This window comes from Phymastichus coffea, unplaced genomic scaffold, assembly GCF_024137745.1.
Source record: "Phymastichus coffea isolate CEN01 unplaced genomic scaffold, Cenicafe_Pcof_1.1 PCOF00001, whole genome shotgun sequence".
In the NCBI taxonomy this organism is placed as follows: domain Eukaryota; kingdom Metazoa; phylum Arthropoda; class Insecta; order Hymenoptera; family Eulophidae; genus Phymastichus; species Phymastichus coffea.
Window position 1 is genome coordinate 4,185,991 of NW_026706812.1, and position 24,217 is coordinate 4,210,207.

General features: G+C 41.5%; 2 protein-coding genes across 3 annotated transcripts in view; both read left to right on the forward strand.

The window, feature by feature from the left end:
* LOC131672348 (BLOC-1-related complex subunit 6) overlaps positions 1-24,195 on the forward strand; it is a 148,128-nt gene extending 123,933 nt beyond the window's left edge. For both annotated transcript variants that reach the window (XM_058949546.1, XM_058949625.1), the window contains exon 4: positions 23,621-24,195. In XM_058949546.1, coding sequence (XP_058805529.1) covers positions 23,621-23,669 — 49 coding nt within the window. In that variant the 3' untranslated portion in view covers positions 23,670-24,195. The remainder of the gene's footprint in view (positions 1-23,620) is intronic.
* Positions 1-24,217, forward strand: part of LOC131675773 (uncharacterized) — a 150,204-nt gene that overhangs the window by 19,662 nt on the left and 106,325 nt on the right. The window lies entirely within an intron of this gene.

Here is a 24,217-nt window from a genome sequence, read left to right on the forward strand (position 1 = left end):
TCTTCTACCTCGGTGAGCGGGCGTAACAGACGGCCGTCTCTCTGGGCACGCTGGACCTTCACGAGGAATTTCGCCCCCGCGTGCCCAAGGCAGTCCCTGATGGTTCTCCCTATCTTTTGATCAATCAGGGTGTCTGCCAGCTCCTGAACGGCCGCGCTGAGCTCCCGCTCCCGGTTCTTTTGACCGTGGGCTTCCGCGGCTTCGGCGAGGCGTCGCCCCAGGGCGATGACTGCGACGTCGAGCAGCTCCTTGACGTCTTCGGGGATGTCGAACATTGCGATTATCCCCATGAAATACTGCACGGTGTCCTTGATGATCTGTTCCATACTGCAACATGGTGAAATGATGGTGATGAAGGGTGAGGAGGGGAATGAAATGGTACGAAACGCTCGCTCGCAGAATAGTTATGATTTTCGGGGTCGTCCTCTTGCGCGCGTCGCAGCATTCACGTCAAGGTCGACTCGCTTCGCAACGTGACCTATCTCTCGGCGCACCGTCGTCACCGATTTCTTTGGTCGACCTCTCCCTCGGGCGCTGGGTTTGGCGGTTGCCCCTAGCAGTGCCACTTTGCGAGGTCGCCCTCGCCCGCGTCGGGGGGTGAGGCCTCCCTGTCCGCGCGTGCCGGGTCGTTTTCTCCGCCATCGGACAGGCCCGCGCCTGCGACCATCGCATCTTCGCCTTCGCTGCCGTCGCTCGGCCGCTCGCATGTCTGGGGCGGGTCGCTCTTTGCCACGTTTTCCATCGGTGGTTGTTCTTCTTCCTCCTGATCGTCTTCGGGATCTTGGTAGAAGGGTTTAAGATCTTCCGCGTGTACCGCCCCTTCCAACTCCTCTTGATGGTTTGCTAAGCGGAAGGTGTTCGTGCCCAACTTCTCGGATACGACGTATGGTCCCGCGTATGGCGGGGCCAGCTTCGCCGTGATTCCCTTAGCGGCTGATGACAGCACTCGATTGACTCGCCATACCCAATCTCCTACTTCGAACGGGGTTTTCCGACACTTCGTGTCATACGATCTGGCCTGTCGGGCCTGCTCTCGTTGCGAGTTCTCGGCCGCTGTCTCTAACAACTCGGGCAGCAGGCCCATGTGGTCAGCCCATTCGTGACGAGCCTGGTCCTCGAGCCGCCACTGGCTTAACTGTTCCTGTTCTCGCCGAAGGGTGGCGGGCGGCGAAGGTTGCCGTCCATAGTTGAGCATGGCAGGGCTCACCTGAGTTGTGCTGTGTATTGCGGTGTTAAGAGCGAACATCAGTTCGCTTATCTTGTCGTCCCAGTTCTTATGGTCGTCTTCGATGAATGACCTTATCATCGTCTTCAGGGTCCTGTTGTATCTTTCGGTCGGGTTGGCTCGTGGGCAATACACGGGCGTCAGATCGTGCTGAATCCCTTGTTCGTGCAGATACTCATCGACTAACTTATTCTTGAACTCGGTGCCATTGTCTGAGAGGAATATCTCTGGCGCCCCAAAGCGAGTCAAGATCCTCTCGTGAAATTCTCGCACGATTGTCTTGGCAATAGCCTTCCGAATAGGGATACACTCGACCCATCTTGTGAACAAATCAACGAAGACTAAGATATACTCAAAGCCCTTCGCACTGCGGGGAAAAGGTCCAGTGATATCTCCGGCGACGATTTGCCACGGCTTGCTAACTTGTCGCCTTCCCATCAGCCCATACGGCGAGCGTTGTTCGACCTTACTCTGCTGACATATCACGCAGTTACGCACATGACGTGACGTGTCGTCGATCAGCGTAGGCCAATAGTACAGCCTCCTCACTCTGGCAATCGTTTAATCACGCCCGAGATGGCCGGCTGTGGGGGCGTCGTGACATTCCTCTAACACTTTCTTTCGATGTTCCTTAGGTACCACTATTTTCCAGTCATCAGCGTCGTCGATTAGTTCTCCAAGTGATCCGCCTGGGCGGTAAGTGTAGACATTACCGCCCACGACCTTCCATGTCGGATGCGCTTCCGGCTCATCCAGTATTTCTTGCTTCTTGGCCAGTAGCCATTCGTCCTTTACCTCTTCGGACCATGACACCGCGCTGATCATCGTTTCCTCCTCCTCCTCGGGTTCATACATTCGTGACAGACAGTCGGGCACGTGGTGCAGGGCCCCTCTCCGATGTTCCACATCGAAAACATACCCCTGCAGCTTCAGGGCCCATCTTGCTAGGCGACTCGTGGGATTCTTCATATTCCGCAGCCATTTCAAGCAACTGTGGTCAGTTATCACTTTGAAATGATAGCCTTCCACGTACTGCCGGAACTTCTCGATGGCCCATACTACTCCGAGACATTCCCATTCGGACACCGAGAAATTTCGCTCAGCCCGGGTGAGGGTGCGACTAGCAAACTCAATCACCCGCTCTTGCCCGTCCACGATCTGGGTCAGGACGGCGCCGATGCCCGTATCACTGGCGTCGGTGTGTAACACGAATTCTTCGTTCGGATCTGGGGGCTGCAATATCGGGGCGGACACCATGAGGTTCTTTAACTCGGAGAAGGCTCTTTCTTGATCCGGGCCCCATTCATATGGCGTTGACTTGCGCAACAACTTATTCAATGGCTCCGCTACTGTCGCGAAGTCATCGATGAAGCGTCGGTACCACGAGGCCATGCCCATGAAACTACGCAGCTTCTTCACATTCCTGGGTGCTGGGAACTCCAATATAGGGCGCGTCTTCTCAGGGTCGGGCCTGACGCCGTCCCGGTTCACTAACACGCCCAAACATCGCACTTCCGTCTTGCAAAAGGCGCTTTTTTCCAAGTTCACGGAAATCCCCGCGCTCCTTAAGGCCTCTAATACTCGTTTGAGGTGTTCTTTGTGTTCCTCAAACGTTGCTGACACTATGATGATGTCATCGAGGTACGCAAAGGCAAAGGTGGCCATCTCCGGCCCTATCACTGAGTCGATGGCTCGTTGAAAGGTGGCTCCGGCATAGGACAAGCCGAAAGGGGATTGGGTAGGCATCGGGCTCCGTCACTGCGTTCACTTGACGCATATCTACGCAAAATCGCCACGAACCGTCCGACTTCTTGACCATTACTACAGGGCTGGACCATCCACTCTTGGACGGCTCGATCACCCCCACGATCAACATTTCCTTCACCAGTTGGTGCATTTCTTGTTCTACCTTTGGTGATACTGGATAATACCTTTGCTTAATTGGTCTAGTATCCCCGACGTTAATCACATGTTCTGCGCCGGTGATACAACACAGAACTTTCCGGTCCGGCATTATCTTCGAGACCATTTCTCTGATTTCCTCACGCTGGGCATCCGTTGCTTCCGCGATGCCCACCGCGGCTGTGCGACTTTGGCCCTCCAAACTTGCTAATGCTAATGGGACTCTGACTTCTTCATCCTTCATGAAAAGCACGTCCTCCTCTGGATCCACCATTATCTTAAATGCCTTGATGAAGTTGACACCGACGTAGCAATCGTCCTTCAGATCCGGGATTATAGCCACTCTGATGTCCTTTGTCACTCCACCTACGGTCCAGGGCATGCGAACATGGCCTAATACTGCCACGGTTGAGCCGTCCGGCAGGCGGCAAGTACCTGCGTTGGCGCTTGTAGCTCTAACCCCAGTTGAGCAGCAATCATGATTCCTAACGTGCCCATTGTTGTACAAGATGCACCTGAATCGTATAAAGCTCTGATTCGGTAATCTGCAATATTAATGGGCACGTACCATCTCGTCTCATCTTCGGGTGTATAAGCTCTCCCTCGCTGGTTGCCTTCGTGTTTCCCGTCGGTCGATCCTATGGCTGCGGAAGTCTGCCCTTTGTCGTCGTCTGGACTAGTGTTGGCCAACACCTCGCTGGTCAACGCCTCTGTGTTGGCCAACACCCCGCTGGTCAACGCCTCTGTGTCGTCCAACGACCTTCGGCTGCACTTCCCTGCCATGTTCTGAGGATCTTCCTGTATCGCACGTCGGACCCTGGGGGAGGAAGTAGCTCCTTCAATCCCGCTCGACGGGTTGGAATCTTGACTCTCGGCCACATGTCCCTCTATTTGTAATGGCTGGATCTCATTATCACCATTGCCTCTCACTCTTGATACTTTCTCTGTAGGCTCCCTTTCATCTATGGCGGAGCTTGTTGATATCGGGAGCGACTCGCGCGGAATCTCGTCGCGCTGCCGCCCAGAGTGAGGGATCTCTTTACTACTCGAAGCAACTATGACCCCGTCTAGTTGCTTCCTTTGTCGTTTCCCGATGACGTTGCTCCTTTGCAGTCGGGGCAATATCGGACGCTGAAGCCCAGTTTCCCACATTTGGAACAAGCGAGGGGCTTCGTATAGTCTACGTCGCGCCTGGGCGTTCTCGGCCTCTGTCTTTGGCTGTTTCCGCCGTCCGCTCCATTGGGCTTCTCGCCAGGTGAGGGCTTTGGCAGCTTGCGGTCTATCATGTCCGCGATCATCGTCTCCAGACGTTGCATTGCCGTCGGTGAAGGCTGCTTCTCGTTCAGCGCCGCGATCTCGATCTCTGCGTCATCTTCCTCGACTTCATCATTGTCGGCTGCTATCGCCGATACCCTAGGCTTGCGAACACTCGCCGCCGTCCCAGCTTGTGTGGATTGATATGCCCACTCTGGGAATAGCGCCGCCTTCGGCTCCAACAATATTCTCCTCTGTCGTGCTTGGGCAATGTAATTTTGTGCCTCTGTTGCCAGCCGGCACAGCTCTCTTATCGACGTCGCGTCTCTTCGCTTGAAGTTCGTCTTTATTTCAGGAAGCAGGTTCGAGTACATCAGCTCCAGCACTTCTATACCAGGCATCGGAGGCTGTATCTTGTTTACCATGGCCTGTAGCTTGGTCAGGTAAACCTTCACCGGCTCCTGCTCGCCTTGATATCTGGCTTGAGCCTCTCTCTTCAGCCTCTGTTGTTGCTGGATGCTCGTGCCGAACCATTCTCTCGCATCCTGTACGAACTCCTGGTAACCGATCCAATCCTTGTAGTTGTTGATGTACCATGTATGGGCTACTCCAGTTAACACGTCTGGTAGCCCCAACAACATCTCTTCCTCGGATAGCCCAGCCGCTACTCTTTGTGCCTCTAGCTTCTCCAAGAATACATCGACGCTTTGCTCTTCTCCGCCGGAGAACTTCACGCGCCAGCCTCTGACGATCTTGCCGATATCTCTGGTGGTCGACAGCCCTGATGGGTAATTCTGCGTCGAATAGCTTGTTGGCCTTGAGTAGGCGCCTACAGAAGAATTCGCGGTGAAATTCTGCTGTCTGCCCCCTCCTAAGGGCTCTGCGGGGGGGTCGTCTGCAGGCCACCGGGCCCCTACGGGTGGTTGTGGCCTTTTTGGCGTGCTGCCCGGTACCACCGTGTCGTAGTGAAACGTCAGTGTGTCTTGAAAATTCACTGATTTGCTTGGCTGTTTCTCTTCTTTGGTTTCTGTTGTGCACGTGTTGCTCTCTTGTAGTTCGTACATCTCATTTTCTAGTACTCCTATGCGGTGTAGTGCTTTGGATAAACGAGTGGTTTCCGTTGCCTGTGTTGCGCAAATTGTTTGTGCCATTTGCGCAATTGACAGGACGTACTCCCGTTCTCTCGTCATTGCCCTTTCGATTTTCGTGAGGCGTTTTATCCATTCCGTCATCACCTTGGCTATCTCTGGTGGCACTGTTATTGGGTTGCCCTTTGCATCCTTTAACGTGGGCATCTCCTCCTCTATGTCTTCCATAGAGTCTTGGTGGATCGTTTTACCATCATCCTTAGAGTTCTTCTCTGCTTCCTTTGATAGGGACTTGCCGACTGTCAAGTTCATTTTTGTCTTGATTTCATCGTCCGTCAGCAGTCTGTATAGCGGATGGTTGTCCAGGTCCGCTGCATCTTCAAGAGTTTTGTATTCTTCAGATATAAATGACTGGCGCAGTTCTGTTCTTCTAATTGGGTCTGTTGTCTTATCAATTGCCCTTGTTTGGTCGAAATCTGCCTCGGAGTAATTGCCGAGTAGCCACTTCTGCAATCTGTTAGCTTGCACGGCTCTGTCGCTTAATGTTAATCATTGTATTGTATATAAGATGCGTCTTCTTTTCACTGTTGATATTGTAAGCAACAATGATACGCTATAAACAAATGCCGTAGGCATAGTAGTGTCTTGCACCATGAACATTTCATAATTGCTATATTTTCACAAATCTTACAGATAGGATCTTCTTCAATTGCAAAGCAATATTCTACAGAATTGTCGAATTTAGGAGGTTTTTCATCCAAATATCCAATCTTGTACCAAGCATATTTGAATACGTTTCGGAATCTAGTTGAAGATAATTGATTATGTGTACTAGATTGTAATTTTATAATAATATTTCTTTCATGTAAATTTATAGTATGTGTGTGTGCGTGTGTGTATGTGGCAACTCAAGATTAATCAATTGCTTTTTATTTGGTCCAAACTTCAAAACATGTTTTGTTAAATCAAAACACACACACACACACACACACATATACATATATATATCATATTATGCCAACGTATTTCAGTTGGATAGTAATACAATTTTATTAATATCATATAATTTTTTTGAATATCAATATTGTGTGATAATGGCAATCGAACTTCACAATGTCATGCAAAGTTTATCAAAAACATTCCATGTAACTGAAATAGTGGAAAATATACTAAAATCGATCAATTAAACGATGCAGAGAAACAGCTACATGATTATATCAAAGATGTATTGAAAAAAAGTATTGAAGGTAATTATTTAGTCGTTGAGTATGAAATAAGTTACAATTCATGTTTCCTATGATGGATACAAAAGAAAAGCTGTTGAATACTAAGAATTAATTAATTTCTGTTCAAAGTAAGTATAAATTAGTCACGTCAGAACGTGAGTTGAGAATATGGAAACAGCAAATTTCGCGCAGGTGTAACTAGAAGAGATAATATGTTTAAAATTTCAGAATATACTCTACAAAAAACTAAAGATGCTTTAAACCGGAAGTTAACAGTTCATGATTTAGATCTCAAAAGATGGGCTTTAGAAAAGAAGCATGAATTGAATGTGCCTTGGTTTAAAGCATCACCAAAGTGGATATTATTATTTAAAAGAAAACATAAAATTGTATCACGTTAAATAACGAAACATGTAACAAAGGTATCTATTGATAATGAGCCTAATCTGCAGCTGAACTGTCAAAATTTTGTTAATGAAGTGAAATCTGAACTATCTAAAAAAAGAGCAAGTAATGTATATAATTCTGAACAAATTGGGTTTAATTTAGAAATGCATAGTGGCAGGACATCAAATAAAAAAGGGATAAAGACAGTAGAAACGGTTACATAATCAATATCATCTACTACACATAGTTATATAATACAACCAAGAATATCTGCAGAAGGTATGTTGCTCACGCCTCTTTTTATGTTTTTAAAAGAACCAAATGGCAAATTCAGGCCAACTGTTCTAAAAAATTATTCCGAGTACCTAATATATATTTGCAAGCAAGTGTATCAGGAAAACTGTCACGTGAATTACTTTAAGTATGGTTAGGAGATGTCTTTTTTCCTAATAGTGGAAAAACTGCAGTTTCGTTACTAGACTCATGGAGCGGTCTATGTGAACGTACTGTACGAGAAGTTATACCTCAAGATAAAAATTTTCTATTGATGAGAATCCCTAAGGGTACTACAGGAAAAATTCAACCATTGGATGTTTTTGATTTTAGAATTTGGAAAAAATTTGCGAGGAAAATATCAGATGCTATCATTTTATTCGGATCGGACATATAGTATGCGAATGGGATTGATCAGGGGGTGAGGTTGATTGCGAGGTATACGAGTGGAGTTGATCAGATGGTATGCGAGTGGGGGGTAAATCCGGGGGTTAATCAGGAAGTTAATTACGGGGTATGCGTATGAAGTTAATTACTGGGTGTTCAGGAGATATATCGGAAAGCTGTAGGTTTATTCGTATTATTTTTCACAAGATAGATCGTTTTTTTAATTTTTTTATGATCCGTTTTTGAATTTGGACGGTAAAAATATATACGCTTTAGCTTTATAAATTTATACAATTTCATCCCTGTACAACGTAGAGATGCTAACCCCCCAGTGACAAAACCTGTATGGTTGCGTTTCTCTTTTACATAGATTTTTTCAAATTTTTTTTTTGAAAAATAGTCATAAATACCGAAGATATTGCTGTAATGGAGATTTGGGAGTGGCTTTTGAAGGTGGCTTCCAGACCCCAAATTCTTTTCCTAGCACAAGAGTATAATTCACTCATCAATTTTTAAGCATCATAGCAAATGAAAAATCAGTGAAATTGGTGATTGTCAACTATTCATATAGTATCAATGGGGTTTAGGAGTAGTTCACCCTCGAAATACATAAAAATGAAAAAAACGCCGAAACACGTCAATTTTATTTTATTATTTTCTAGGTGAAAATTTATTTTTTAATTTTTTTATAATAATTTTCTGATTCTGTAAACGAAAAATCCACTCAAAAACATAGTTTTTCTTGTATATCGCAGCGGTTTTCAACCCAACCCCAAGTTAAATACCGTGCGGTTTTGTTGTTTTTTAATTAAAAATTTTTTCCATTTTGTTTCATGAAACAAAATTCATTACAACTAAAGTTACTGCTGTTTAACTGTTTTTAGGGGTGAGTTTTGAGGGTGTTTTTCACCCCCTAGACTGCTTTGTCTGCCGATAAAAAGAAATACGTGTCTCTTATTTTTCTATAAAGTATAATATATCTCAATTGCAACAAAATTAAAGGCGGACGGTTGAGAATGTTCCCTTGTAAGTAGCAGTACCTTAAAGTTGTATGCTATAGTCTATACTAGTTTTATTATGGCTTTGTATACCAATAGTTTGTTGTTAATTGAGAAATTGATTTTTCTCCGTAGTAATCAGTAATATTTTTTCGTTTGTAAATTTAGTTGTTTTCGTTTGGTCTTAATATGGTTTCTTCACGTCAGTCGTCGGTCCAGTTGCATATCAAGATATTTCGCATTGTCTCTTTGTGTATTTGGTTGGTTATTTATGTGTACCGATCGACGAGAACTTCTTTTTTGGGTATAAGTTACTTTTATTGATTCCGTGTCATTAATCGTTATCCTCTATTTATTGAACCACTTACCAGCTATATCCAGATATATTTGCGTAATGTAAGTGGCTACAATTTCATTGGCATGTCTTATTTATATAGCTGTATTATATATTGTAATATGTTCGTTGTTTTTGGTCGTCTATTGATTTTGCAATCGGTATATCAAAATCAGCCCGGATAACTCCGTGTCATTTGTTGGGATTTGCTCTACCGCGTTGGGTGTCAAGGGACTTTCGTAACATATCAAACCTGATAGCCACGACTAAAAATCAAAAGGTGAGAGAGAACAGGAGTTGACAGTTATAACAATTTTTCTTTTGAATAGTTTCTTTTATTATAACGACTAGTTTATTACAAAATGTCTGATGCGATTTTAAGCGCTTATCTTCATGCGAGTGTACGCACCGAACATGCGAGTTTTGGTGAGAAAGTTAGAGAGGAAAAGTGTTTGTGAGGAGATAGAGGTGGAAAGAGGGTGGAGATGGAAGAGAAGTGGAGTAGAGAGAGAGAGAGGTTTGGAGAAGAGCAGAAAAAAGCAGAGAGAGCGGAATAAAGAAAAAAGAAAAGTTGAGGTTAAGAGAGAAAATCAGGAAGGCAGGCAGAGAGGAGGGGCGGTAAGAAGTAAAGGCGGAGACAGAAAAGGTAAGACAGGGAATAAAGGTGGTATCACAAGCAAAATTACAAGGGTGGTCCGATAAGTACTTAGCCTACAAAAGAAAAACGAAAATTTTGGAAAAGTAGCGTTTTATTTTTCAACATAGTCTCCTTTTAGTTCGATACACTTGACCCACCGATGCTCCAACTTGTTTAACCCGTCTGAAAAATACGTTTCCTCGAGGTCTGAAAAGTAGGCTTCCGTGGCAGCGATTACCTCCTCATTCGACTCAAATTTCTGCCCGGCGAGTGACTTTTTCAAGTTTGGAAACAAAAAGAAGTTACACGGGGCTAAATCTGGAGAATACGGTGAATGGGGCAACAGTTCGTAGCCTAATTCGAGTAATTTGACCATGGTGACGGTGGAGGTGTGAGCCGGTGCGTTGTCATGGTGGAAGAGCACTTTTTTCTTCGCCAAATTAGGCCGTTTTTTTCTGCAATTCGACGTCAAATCGGCTCAATAATTCGGCATAGTACAGCCCTGTGACCCTTTTGCCCCTCTCCAGGTAGTCGATGTAGATCACACCTTGTAAATCCCAGAAAACGGTGGCCATCACCTTTCCGGCCGATGGGACAGTCTTCGCCTTATTCGGAGCACTTTCGCCGGGTAAAGTCCACTGTTTAGACTGTTCCTTGGTCTCTGGTGTATACCAGTGGATCCATGTTTCGTCGACTGTCACGAAACGACGCAGAAACTCCTTCGGATTGCGCTTAAACAGCGTCAGACGTTGATCTGAAGTTGTCTCACGGTTACGCTTGTTGTCCGGAGTGAGCAAACGCGGCACCCATCGCGCCGACTGCTTTCTCGTGCCCAAAATTTCATGCAGGACATGACCCACGCGGTCTTTTGAGATGCCTACGATCTTAGCTATCTTGCGCACCTTCAATCGTCGATCTGCTAATACGAGATCGTGAATTTTTGTCACGTTATCCTCCGTGGTAGCCGTTTTCGGAGCACCTGGACGTGGCTCTTCAAAAATCGACGTGCGACCACTTTGAAACTCGTTAAACCAATTTTTGACGGTCGTCATCGAAGGAGAAGAGTCACCTTACACAGCATCCAAGCACTTTTGGATTTCGCTGCGCGATTTCCCTTCCAAAAACAAGAATCGAATCACCGACCGATACTGCTCTTTTTCCATTTTTCAAATATCAACGGACACACTTGCTTTCACAAGCTCTCAAAAATAAACTACAACTCCGATCCGGCTGAAATCTTGACAGTAACCATCGAGAAGGATGTACTACGTGATAGAAAATTTCTTTTGCGAGAGTCGCGCCATCGGGCGGTGAGGCTAAGTACTTATCGGATCACCCTCGTAGAGAGACGAATTAAGGTGTACGGGTTAGTGATGGATAGGGTTGTGACAACAGGAAAAATGAGAGATAAGGATGGAAGGATGGATAAGAAAGGCACAGAAGAGGAAAAGAAGAAACGAGTAAAGGCGGTGAGGGGAAGAGAGAGCGGAGAGGGACTGAGGGAGCACATTAGAGGAGAAATGAGAGAGACAAAAAGATACAAGAGCGAAAGTGAGGCAAGCGAGATGGAGGGAGAGGGATTGGGCAACATGATAAGAGAAGTGGGAAAAAGTAGTGGGGCAGAAGATATAATGGAAAAGATACGTGCAGATATAAGCGATTTAAGAGGGGCATGGGAGGAAGAAATGAGAGAAAGGACAGAAATGTTTAAAGAAATAATGGAAAAAATGGAAAGAATGGAGGCAGAGGAGAAAAGAAGAGAAGCATAATGGGAGAAAGAAATAGGACAAGTTCGGAGAGAACAAGAGAGAGAGAGAGAAGAAAGAAAAAAAGTAGAACTTAGAGAAAAGAAACTGCTGGAAAAATGGGGAGAGAGGATGAACTAGTTGGAAGAAGAGTGCGTCAAACTAAAAGAAAGCATAGAAGGAGGAAACAAGAAGCAAAGAGGAATAGAAGTAGGCAATAAGGAAGAATTAGAGCAAATGAGAGAAAAAATGGATAGAGAAAGTAGGATAAACAATATAATAGTGATAGACTTAAAGGGTGGATTAAGATGGGAAAGAAAGGGAGAAGCAGAGGACTGGTTAAGTGAGGAACTAGAAATGAAAGGGGAGATAGTGAATCTGAGTAGAATAGGAGGGACAGAGGGGAGGGAGGGTCCTGGAGAAAGAGGAAATAAGATGTGACAAATTAAATGCGCATCATGGGAAGAAAAAGAAGCAATTATGAAGAGGAAAAAGAAGCTGGGACAGAAATAGATCTACATAGATCAGGAGTGGACGTGGAATCAGAGGAAGATAAGAGAGGAAATAAGAAGGAAAGCTAGAGAAATAAAAAGTAAAGGTAAAGAGTTAAAGATGTGGCATAACGGGGTGAAGTCAGAGGAAGAACAATGGTGGTGGAGCGAGGAAGAGGACAAAATGGTAGGAAAAAGGGCGGAAGGGTTTCAAAAACAATAGAGAAAAAGAGAGAGAGGGGAAGGAAGAGAGAGGGGAAGGAAGAGAGAGGGAAGAGAGGCAGTAAAGATATTATTCTAGAACGTGGCGGGGATTAGGAGCGTGGAGGAAGACGACTTGGAATATGTTAGGGAATTCGAAATAATAGAGCTAACGGAAACTTGGATGAAGAGACAAGGCACAAAAACTGGGGTGGAAAAGCAACTGAAGGGATATAACATAGAGTGGAGAGATTCAAGAAGGGAAGGAAGAAGGAGGAGAGAAATAAGGGGAGGAATAATGGCGGTAAGAAAGAGGAAAGGGATGAGTAAGGTTGAATGGAATAAAAAAAGGACAAGTGAGGTAATAGCAGGAGAAATAAAGATAGAAGGGAGGGAATACATGATAGCAACGGTGTATATGCAACATGAGAAAAAGGAAAACTATGAATACTGAAGCGAAGAGATAGAGGAGAATAGAGGAAAGACAATAATTATAGGAGGCGACTTCAACGCAAAAACAAGAAATGAAGGGAGAGAATGGGAGACAGAAAAAATCCTAGAAGAAATAAAGGCCAAGGATAAAGTGTTAAACGCAGAGGGAGAAGAATTGATGAAATGGTTAGGAGAAATGGGTTTAATGATAACGAATGGGAGAAAAGAAAGAGATGAAGAGGGACAAATAACATATATAGGAGTGAGAGGAATGTCAACCACCCACTACCAACCCAACCACTTACCAGTAGAAGTGGAATTGGGAGATAAAATAGTAGAAGAAAGAAAAGAAGAGGAAAAAAGAATGATAGACGACTGGAGAAGGTATAAGACAGTATCAGAGATGGATAGACGCAATAAAGAGAACAGAAAAATGGAAAGAGATAAAAAATAGAGTGAGGAACGCAGTCGTAAAAAAGAAGATAAGAAATAAAAGGATCGAAAAAAAGCTGGTGAAGAGAAGAATGTAGGATCAAAAGGGCTAGGGTCATGGCAGAGTTAAATAAGGTATGAAAAGGAAAAAGACACAGAGGCAAATACCTAGAAGTAAAGAGAGAATACAGAGAGAAAATAAGAAAAGTGAAAGAAGCTGAGAGGAAAAGAGTGGCAGAAGAAATAAGAAAAGATAAGACGAGAAGAAAATTCTGGGATAAAGTGAATTGCAATAGGAAAAAAAGAATTGGATTAGATGAAAATATAAGAAAAGAAGAATGGAAGGCATGAAAGGTTTGTATAAAAGATATAACAAAATGCTTAAATTGAATATGGAACGGAGAAAGATACCCGGATGAATAGAGGAAGGGAATAATAGTAACAATACGAGGTGTGATCAAAAAGTAAGGTGAATTTTTATTTTTCTCAAAAAATATTTATTATTCATCAATTTTTATTTTATCTCCTTCAAAGTAATCCCCCTCGGATATAATGCACTTGTGCCAACGCTTTTTCCAATCCTCAAAGCATTTCAAAAAATCATTTTTTGTGATCTTGTTTAGTTCATCCTTCGATGCCGTCTTTATCTCCTCAATCGTGGCAAAACGCCGTCCTTTCATGGGCCTCTTCAGTTTTGGGAACAAGAAGAAGTCACAGTAGGCCAGATCTGGGGAATATGGTGCCTGTGGCATCGTTACTGTGTTGGTTTTAGCCAAAAATTCGCGCACAAGCAACGATGTGTGAGCAGGGGCGTTATCATGGTGCAAAAGCCAATTTTTATTTTTCCACAAATTCGGACTTTTCTGGCGGATTGCTTCGCGCAAATTGCGCATAACTTGCAGGTAATATTCCTTATTTACTGTTCTACCCTGTGGCAAGAACTCATGATGCACTACGCCCCTGCAGTCAAAGAAAACTGTAAGCAAAACCTTTACATTTGATCGAACTTGGCGTGCTTTTTTTGGTCTTGGTGATCCAGAATGCCTCCACTGGGACGATTGAGTCTTAGTCTCGACGTCATAACCGTATATCCATGTTTCGTCACCTATTATAACCCTGTTGAGTAAATCTGGATCATCGTTGACGTCATTCAGTAGCTCTTGGGCGATGCTCATGCGACGTTTCTTTTGGTCGAAATTGAGCAATTTCGGAACAAACTTCGCTGACACACGTCTCATGTCTAAAACACTCGTCAAAATTGATTGGCAGAAACCAAATGAGATGCCAATATCATCAGCAATTTCTCTAATGGTAATTCGACGATTTCCCAACACTATTTTCTTCACTTCTTCAACATTCTCATCAGTTGTTGATGTGCTGGGGCGTCCAGAACGAGGTTCGTCGTCGGTGTCTTCTCGGCCTTCTTGGAAGAGTTTATACCACTTGTAAACATTTTTTTGGCTTAAAGTAGACTCACCGTATGCCACTTTCAGCATTTCAAATGTTTTGGAACATTTGATTCCATTTTTCACACAAAATTTAATGCAAATTCTTTGATCCATGTTTTTAGACAGCAGCAAATCGTGGAGCACGCAAACCACTTCTAACCTTGATGCCTCTCACAAACAAACCAAACATACTACAAAGCTGAAATTTGGAACGTATGTTCTAGACGAGTGTACCGACATAACCAAATAAAAAAGTCGAAGATCAAACGGACGTAGCCCGCTAAATTTCAAAATTCACCTTACTTTTTTATCACACCTCGTATATAAGAAAGGGAAAAAAGAAGAAGTAAAAAACTAAAGAGGAATAATACTGATGGACACGGGATATAAAATATACGCGGAAATACTGAGGGAAAAGCTGGAAAGAGAACTAGAAGCAAAAGAAACACTAAGCGATAGGCAGATGGGATTTAGAAAGAAAAGAGGAACAATGGACGCAATATATATATTAAAAACAATAATAGGGAAAAAAATAAGGAAAAAAAGAGGAAAACTGTACGTATTCGTTGCCGAGATGAAGGCCGCTTTTGACAAGATAAAGAGGAAGAAAATATGGGAAATCATGAAAGAGAAAGGGATAAATAGGAAAATCAGGAAAAGAATAGAAGAAATATATAAGAAAACAGGGAGTAAGGCAAAAGTTGGAGAAGAATAATTGGGGAATTTGAGACTTACAAAGACGTAAGGTAAGGGTGCCCTTTGAGCTCCACGCTATTTAGAGGAAGAAAAGAGGAAGAAAATTGGAAGCACATAGTAGAAAAATGTGAAAAAAGCAAAAAGGAAGGGGAAGAATTAGAAAAAATAATAATAGGAAGCAAAGAAAATATAGCGTGGATAATGGAGCTAAAATGGAAAAGTAGAAAAAACGAAGAAGCGAAAGAAAAAGGAAAACAAGAAGACAAAATTATAAGACACTAAGGAAAATAAGTGAGGCTGAGGAAATGAAAGGTAGAGGGAGCGATAGGAAACGAGAAAAAGGTGTCAAAGACCTAATAAGGAGAAAGACAGGTGAAATGATTAGCAAAAAAGAGATCAAAAGCAAAAGAAAGGCAAAGGTGAAAAGGCAAAAGAAAGTAGCAATGGAAAAAGTCGAAAAGAAAATAAGCAAGAAAGAGAGAAACAGAAGAGTGGAAAAGGCAGATCTTGAAGAGATAAGAGAAGAGGAAGAGGAGATTAAGCAACTGAAAAATGGGAAGAAAGGCTGAACAGACAGGCGCAGAAGATAGAAACACAATATTTACAGACACACCTACATACACACACAAAACACATACACTAGCAACTACATAAACTGGACTTACAGCGATAGAAATCAACGCTGAGTTAGATGCATTTCATGGTATACGAGGTCTGTCCCAAAAGAATCGGGCCTACGTTTATATCTTCGCGCCATAGTGTTCGACCAATCTCTACCGGACAGAAACGTCAACATTAAAGCCTCACGAATCTATTGGTTACTTACTGACACCTGCCGGACGTATAGTTCATGCGCAGCATGTCTTTCTTTATAGTGCCTTTTTCGCGTTCGTCGGATTTTGATAATGTCAAAAATGACCGAAAACAAGATCTACGAATTTGCATAAAATTTTGCTTTGAACTCGGAAAAGCGAGGTCTGAAACTATTGAAATGATGTGTGACAATACTCTCTCCTTGTCACCAATTCTTTTGCGGGGTAAGTGAGGCACTTTGAGGGAGAAAAGAGAGGGGAGGTCAATAAATAAATTATGTAAAGACAGAAAACAAATCACACTTACAACCTATTATTATTAATACCTATTTACATAAACATACGCACGCATAACATAATCTAAATTATTGACCAACTAACTACAAAATAGAACAGTAAACTACTTAAGATAATCATAAAGGAATATTTCGCATTTCATCCTAACTAATATCTAATCGCGCACTTAACCTATTACAAATTTACTTAAAAATTACGCGAACCTACACCGGATGAATTGCCCGGCACGTGGGCGCCTGGACAATTCGTCGGTCGCGATTTACTCTACTACGAATTAAACTTAAGCGCGAACCTCTAGAAAGCCGGCACGTGAATGCCTGGCTATCTTATTCAACGCGTACCGGTCGTCGCATCACCAGAGAGAGAGAGTGTAGAGAGAAAGAAGAAAAGAAGGTTTAACCTTTCCTGTTAATGTTCCTCGCTACGTAGAGAACCTCTAACGAAGCACTGCTGCAGGGAGTGTCGGTCGTCGCTGCTGGTCAGACTGCTGCCGAACGATACTGGCTGTAATTGCTGGCCAAGATCTGCAGGACACGTCGGTCGAGGTTGTAGACCCAAAATCTGCAGGCGACGTCGGGTCTCCTTGCAAGCGGGACTGGCCCTAATCGAGGATAAAGCTGTTGCTGGTAGAGCTGGCCTTCCTTCCAACTATCCCAAATCCTGCACTCTCTGCACTCTCCTGGACTGAACTCGCGCACGCATTTTTTCTCGCGCTTGTCTCGCGGCCACTCAGCGGCGCTCGCTCTTCTGCCTTCCTGACCTATTAGTTAGGCGGCACGCGACGCGCCGCTTATCGGTCACGCGTCGCGCGCCTGCCTATCCCTGCATAGGTCTAATGCTCGCACTCGCTCTCTCTCTCTCTCTCTTTCTCACTCTCTCCGCGCTCTTCAACTTTTCTGCGCTCAATTGCGCTGGCCCGTCCTTGGCGCTGAAACAAAAAGGCCAAGTGTTAGGCGCATACTTTAATGCGCCCAACGTTGGCCACTACGCCTTGCCGAGTGGAGGAGAGAGAAACGCAGACGAGAAACCGGCACACGGCTCTCGTCACAGATGCAAAAGGCCTTCGGAAGCGAGGGTATGACCAAAACACGAATAAAAGAGTGGTATAAACGGTTCAGGGATGTTCGCACTTCTGTCGATAGTGATTCTCGTTCCGGCCGACCTTCGACGACAAAAACCGCAGATAATATTGAGCGGGTGCAACTTGCAATCGAACAAGATCGTCGTATGACTGCGAGAACTAGAAGAAGACCTTGGGATACCAAAAACTATTACTTCAGAAATTTTAACAGAAAATTTAGGAATGAAACGCGTGTGTACGAAATTCATCCCAAAAAATTGTACAAAGCAGAGTAGAAGAACATTCGCTTAGAAATCGCTCTGGACAATCTGGAAATGGTCAATAACGATGATAATTTGCTTAGAAAAGTTATTACAGGTGGTAAATCATGGGTTTATGGTCATGATCCTGAAACAAAACAACAATCTTCACAGTGGAAGCATTCTGAATCGCCAAGACCAAGAAAAGCACGTTAAAGTCGGAGCAATATTAAGTCAATGTTGATTGTTTTTTTCGATTGTGAAGTTGTTGTACATCACGAATATGCACCAACAGGTCAGACAATCACTAAAGAGTACTACGTTCAAGTTTTGAAACGTTTGCGTGATGCAGTAAGAAGAAAACGGCCGCACTTTTGGGAAAGTGATGACTGGTTTCTCTATCACGATAATGCGTCAGCGCACACATCCAATCTTGTGCAGCAGTTTTTGAGCAAACACAATATCGCATTACTTCGACAACCTCCATACAGTCCCGACATAGCCTCTTGTCACTTTTGGCAGTTTCCAAAACTAAAAACACCACTCAAAGGACACCGATTCTATGACAAAACATCGGTTAAAAACAATGGGACGAGTGTACTTAAGGCTATCCCTAAAAGTGAGTTCCAGGACTGTTTTGAAAAGTGGAAACATTGATGCAACCGTGTTATTTAATCAAGTGGGGATTACTTTGAAGAATGCCACCCACCGGATGATAAAGAATAACGCTAGCACGAAAATTTAAATGTATTCCGGCCAGACCTCGTAAATAACAATAAATTTTACATTGGCGATAAACCATCTGTAATCTTATCTGTGGGTAGTTATGATATTGAAGATATAGATAAATTTCTTCGTAAAACCTTAGATCCTGAAATAACAGTAAGTCTGAAACCAAACAATAACGCTTTACGTTGTGTAATTGAATGTTCGGAAGATATCGATTTCCGTCCAGAAGATTCCATTGGTCTAGTGCTGAGACTTGCACGGCGTAAACTAGAAAAAAACATCTCTCATTACTCGGATCTTCCAGTAAAAATTCTCAAAGTAAATGCTCTGAGAGTCGAATGTAACATTACATCAGGTGCATATATGGGAGTAAAATTCACAAGATTCATGAATTTTTTCCTGCAGTACTACCTGGATATAAAATTATTGAATTTTCTTCAAATGTGATTTATCTCCCACATACCGTAAAGTGTATAGATAATTTGCAATTACGCATCATTGACCAAGACGGAAATTTAATAAACTTTCGAGGTGAAGTAATAACCATTAGATTACACCTGAAAAGTACGTGATGGGAATCGTTTACAATTTAAACAGTAGTGGTGGCTATATAAGCAGTAAAATATACAAACCAAACATCAGTCGTCGATTGAAAGTCAAAGCAATAACACGGTGAAATCCGAGTGTCAATCGTCATCGAAAAGCGAAAGGATTTACACGTCAAAGCATAAAGTTCCTAAAAAGTCTAGACTTAAAAGTAATTTTTGGTGGAATGTAACTTTCATTATTTTTTGATGCATTCAATGAAATAGTGGAAAACGTTTTACAAATAAAGTCGCCTTTGATGAATCCTTGGCTCATTATAAGATTCATATTCATCAACCGTACACCAATACATCTTTCAAAAATAGCGATAAAATTCGTATCTCAATACAACCCAATAACCCATCATCAAGACCTGTGTCTTTTACTATCTAGTAGCTCATTGCGTATTTGTTGAAGATTGTGCGAGCATAAAAATGCAGTCTTAAAGAATACTCTATTTGTGAACAACGCCATCTGTCACTTATTTGAGAAAAGTAGGTATGAGGTGTGCTCAAAAAGTAAGGTGACTTTTCAAATTTCACTGACAACGTACTTTCGATTATCGATTTTTTGTTTTGTTATGTTGGTACACTCTTCCCGAAAATTTGTATCAAGTTTCAAACGTATAGCATTTTTTGTTTGGTTGTGAGAGGCGTAAAGGTTATAAGTGTTTTGCGTGCTCGGCGATTTCTTGCTTTCGAAAAATATGGATCAAAGGATTTGCATCAAATTTTGTGTAAAAAATAAAATAAAGTGCTCCGAAACACTTGAAATGTTGACGGTGGCATTCGGTGAAACTGTTCTGAGTAACAAAAATGTTTACAAGTGGTACAAACTCTTCCAAGATGGCCGGGAAGATACCAATGACGAACCTCGCTCTGGACGCCCAAGCACGTCAACAACTGATGAAAACGTTCAAGCAGTGAAGAAAATTGTTCTGGAAAATCGTCGAATCACTATCAGAAATGTTGCTGAGGATGTTGGTATATCGCTTGGCTCGTGCCATGAAATTTTTTCTAACGTTTTGGGCATGAGACGTGTCAGCGAAGTTTGTTCGGAAATTGCTAAATTTTGACCAAAAGAACCGTCGCATGAGCATCGCTCAAGAACTGTTGAATGACGTCAACGACGACCCAGATTTACTCAAAAGGGTCATAACTGGTGACGAATAATGGGTATATGGTTATGATATCGAAACCAAAGTCCAATCGTCCCAATGGAAGAGCCCAGATGAGCCAAGGCCGAAAAAAGCACGCCAAGTTCGTTCAAATGTCAAAGTTTTGCTCACTGTTTTCTTCGATTACCATGGCGTGGTGCATCAGGAGTCCTTACCATATGGATGTACGGTCAATAAACAGTATTATCTTGAAGTTATGCGCCGTTTGCGAGAAGCAATACGAAGAAAACGTCGAGAATTGTGGAAAAACAATTCATGTCTTTTGCATCACGATAATGCCCGTGCTGACTCATCTTTGCTTGTGAGAGATTTTTTGGCCAAAAACAACACCACAATCATGCCTCAGCCACCATATTCACCAGATTTGGCCCCATGTGACTTTTTCTTGTTCCCAAAACTAAAGAGACCTATGAAAGGACGGAGATTTGCAACGATTGAAGAGATAAAGACTGCATCGCTGGAAGAACTCAGGGCTATACCGAAAAATGCTTATGAGAAGTGCTTTGAGGATTGGAAAAACCGTTGGCATAAGTGTATTGTATCTGAAGGGGATTACTTTGAAGGGGACAACATAAATATTGATAAATAAATAAATATTTTTTCTTAAAAATACAAAGTCACCTTACTGTTTGAACACACCTCGTAAATGCGATAGAATCGATAAATACAAAAACGTTGGTCTAACAACAATTATGAAAAATTGGCTATCACTTAATTCAAGTGAAAATTGTATTGCTGAAATTGCCGGATGTATAACAGAAAATCTTCAGAAAATAAACAACGATGATGTATATTGCGATGTCACTATGCCTTTAAACTTCATTCTCGGATTTGATCAAGATTATCGCAAAGTATTGGTAAACATGAACTAATTCTCACACGATCGAGCAGTGATTTGAATACCGTTATCCAAACAACAAAATTAGTTGAACTAGAAACAATTATCGAAAACATCGAGAACGATATATCACGCATCGAATGGCTTATGCCATACGTTACTGCATGGAATACTCAAAAGATTCGTCTACTTGATTTTCTGAAAAGAGAAAGAAGCATTTCAATGAGTTTTCGCAGTTGGGAATTATATGAGTATCCAATGCTGCCTATGAATACAAGTCATATATGGACAGTCAAAACTGGAAATCAACTGGAAAAACCTCGTGATGTCATCTTAGTTTTTCGAACTAAATAAAAAAACATTTCAACAGTTAATGCGAGCGTATTCGATCATTGCAACATTAGTAACGTGAAACTTTTCCCCAACTCTCAGTGTTATGTGTATGGTAATCTTAATATTGACATAAATAAGCATCAGTTTGCAATGTTATACGACATGTATGCCAATTTCCAGAAGGCATACTACGGTAAAGACTCTGAACCGATGCTAAAAAATCTACCTTCATAAAACAAGTACCACTCATTGTCATTGATTACTCTAAACAAAATGAGATATTGAAGAACTCTGAAGTGGATGTACGTTTGGAGTTTAAAACAAGGGAAAATATTCCCCAAGGAACTTCAGCGTATTGTTCCATTTTACATGATCGTATCGTTCAATACAATTCTGTAAGTGAGGATGTGAAGAAACTTATTTAGGGAGAGGAGATCGTTGTATTAAAAAGATGACTCTTCCCTAAAACAGCTCAGTAGCAGCCAAAATAAAGTACGTAGTGGATATGTAAGGTTTCATGATGCCTGGCAAAACATATACCTTAAAGGAGCTAGCAATACTTCTACTTAACTGCGACGAAGAACCTTTCGTATGATTATTCAAACCTCCGTTTCCATGGCGAAGACTATCTGAAAAATGTAAGCATCATAATCTTTCGATGGAATTCTAACAATGGATTAGAATCGGACTCTGATGATATCAAGTACGAAGAGCATAAATTGATCATCACAGGCACGCTCAAAGGTGCTACAAAAATTTTTAAGACAATTTTCTGGAGACCTGAAAAAAGAGTGGTAAAAACGATATGGCCTCAAAGTTCTCGACTTGAATGATTGGGGCTTTTCCCTTTTTAAAAATATGAAATCAGTTACTGTGTGTGCTAATCATAACGGTAATTCCGTAACAACGTGCGCACATCAAAATGTGAAATTTATGAAAAAGCTTTACTTAAATGGTTGCTGCATGGATTGGGAAGATCCAGTCTTAGAATAAGATTTATTTTTTATCAATAAAAAAATTTTATTTAAGAAAAAATAATTTATATATTTACTATTACCACCCCCCTCACTCTACTCCACTATTTCTTTAATTAATAATCAGTAAATATATGGATTCATGCATGCATATACATAGACGTTGCGATTAATTGTGTATACAATATATATGCATATATGAAAACAATATATATGAATATCTATGCATTCATATATATATATAATAACATATGATCTTAAAACACGTGCATACATACGGATGAACTCGGGCGGAGGGGTGGAGAGGTGGTAGAGGCTACGGTCTATCAATCCATAAGACGTGAGATCGATTCCCCGTGGTGTCTGCTCATTTTTTTTACTGAGCTAAGTCTGCATTACATTGTATACACGTAAATAAACTGCATAAATACATTTTAATATTTAAAACGCATTTCACATTGGGCGGTCGTGGGGAGGGCGGGAACTCTTGCGCATGATTTAAGAGTGCTGATCTGATAGATCATGCATTTCAGATCACTGATTTGAGGCCCTCCTTGATCTGAGCCCCCCCTTGATCTGTGACCCCCCTTGATCTGTGACCCCCCTTGATCTGTGACCCCCCTTGATCTGTGACCCCCCTTGATCTGAGGCCCCCCCTGATCTGTAGCCTCTCTAGCTTACCTACTTACAATAATTATAAAAATATCACTATTATATTAAACATAGACTATAAATTTAAATATACGTATTTGATTATTATAGTAGAGAGAGAGAGAGAGAGAGAGAGAGAGATCAAATATAGAATGGTAGTTCATGTAAAAAAAATAGTGGACAAGGCACTATTGTAAATCTTTGTACACTCGAAATATACGGTAGTGTATCAATACAAATTCCTCGTACATTAAAAAGGCTTCCAACGAAACTACTTTAATGGTACGATCTAAACTACCAAACATTATAAAATTACGCGTTACTTTAATTGTCGTGAACGTTAGTTACTTATTAATATGTCATCATTTTAATATATTGCGCCATATTTTACGTTTTTCATGCGGATTTACAACCATAAATACATCTTTATATATATTTTATACAGACAGTTTTCTAAGTACTGTTACGTGATTTGATTCGCTGTTGCCTTCAGTATAATAATATAAAAATTAATCAAGTTCAAAACGATGGTCTGATGCAAAAACTAAAATATTTTGCCCTTACCATTTATCAATTATTCTCAGTCCAAACACTGTGAATTCATTCAAATTTTACACTGTTAATTGTAACTTCTAAGTCTTTTTTATTTCATAATATTTGATGCTGTATTGTTTAGATTTATTAATAAATCATTGTAAATGTGGTAATTGAATTTATTTTAATTCATAATTGTTATTTATAATTTCAGAAAAGACCTGAAAAAAATGGTGGATCTGTTCGAATCAACAATGATCTAGTACATAATTCTGTACATTTGAATTAAAGAATATTAATGGATAAATCTAGTTTCCACAACATTTTTAATGGTAATCGCTTGTGCTGCATCCAAATAACTGAGCGTATTGTAACTGTTATTTGTTTACGGAAATAAAAATAAGCTAAAAGCTATTATAATAGCATTATAACAGTATTATAAATATATCTACTGCATCTATGTAATATTTTGATTAGTTATTTTTCTTTTCCATTTAGACTTTGGTTTTTTTCTGGATAATAAAAGCAACTCCTAACAATTGCAAATTTTGTGCATTACAGATATAATTGCTTAGTAGTGTCAGTTGATTTTTTGAAATATAATATCTATATGTATATTGTAATAGGTTTAAAAGATAACATTGACAATATTTTATTCTAGAAAGAACATTTTATTATGAAAAAAAAAAAGTTGAATAAAGAGTTTGAAATATTCCAAGAATTAAGGCATTACGATTGAATGCCATAAAATTAACTGTATCGAAGAAGTCTTGTGATAGAATAAATGTGAGAGGGATGTTTTTGTAAATTA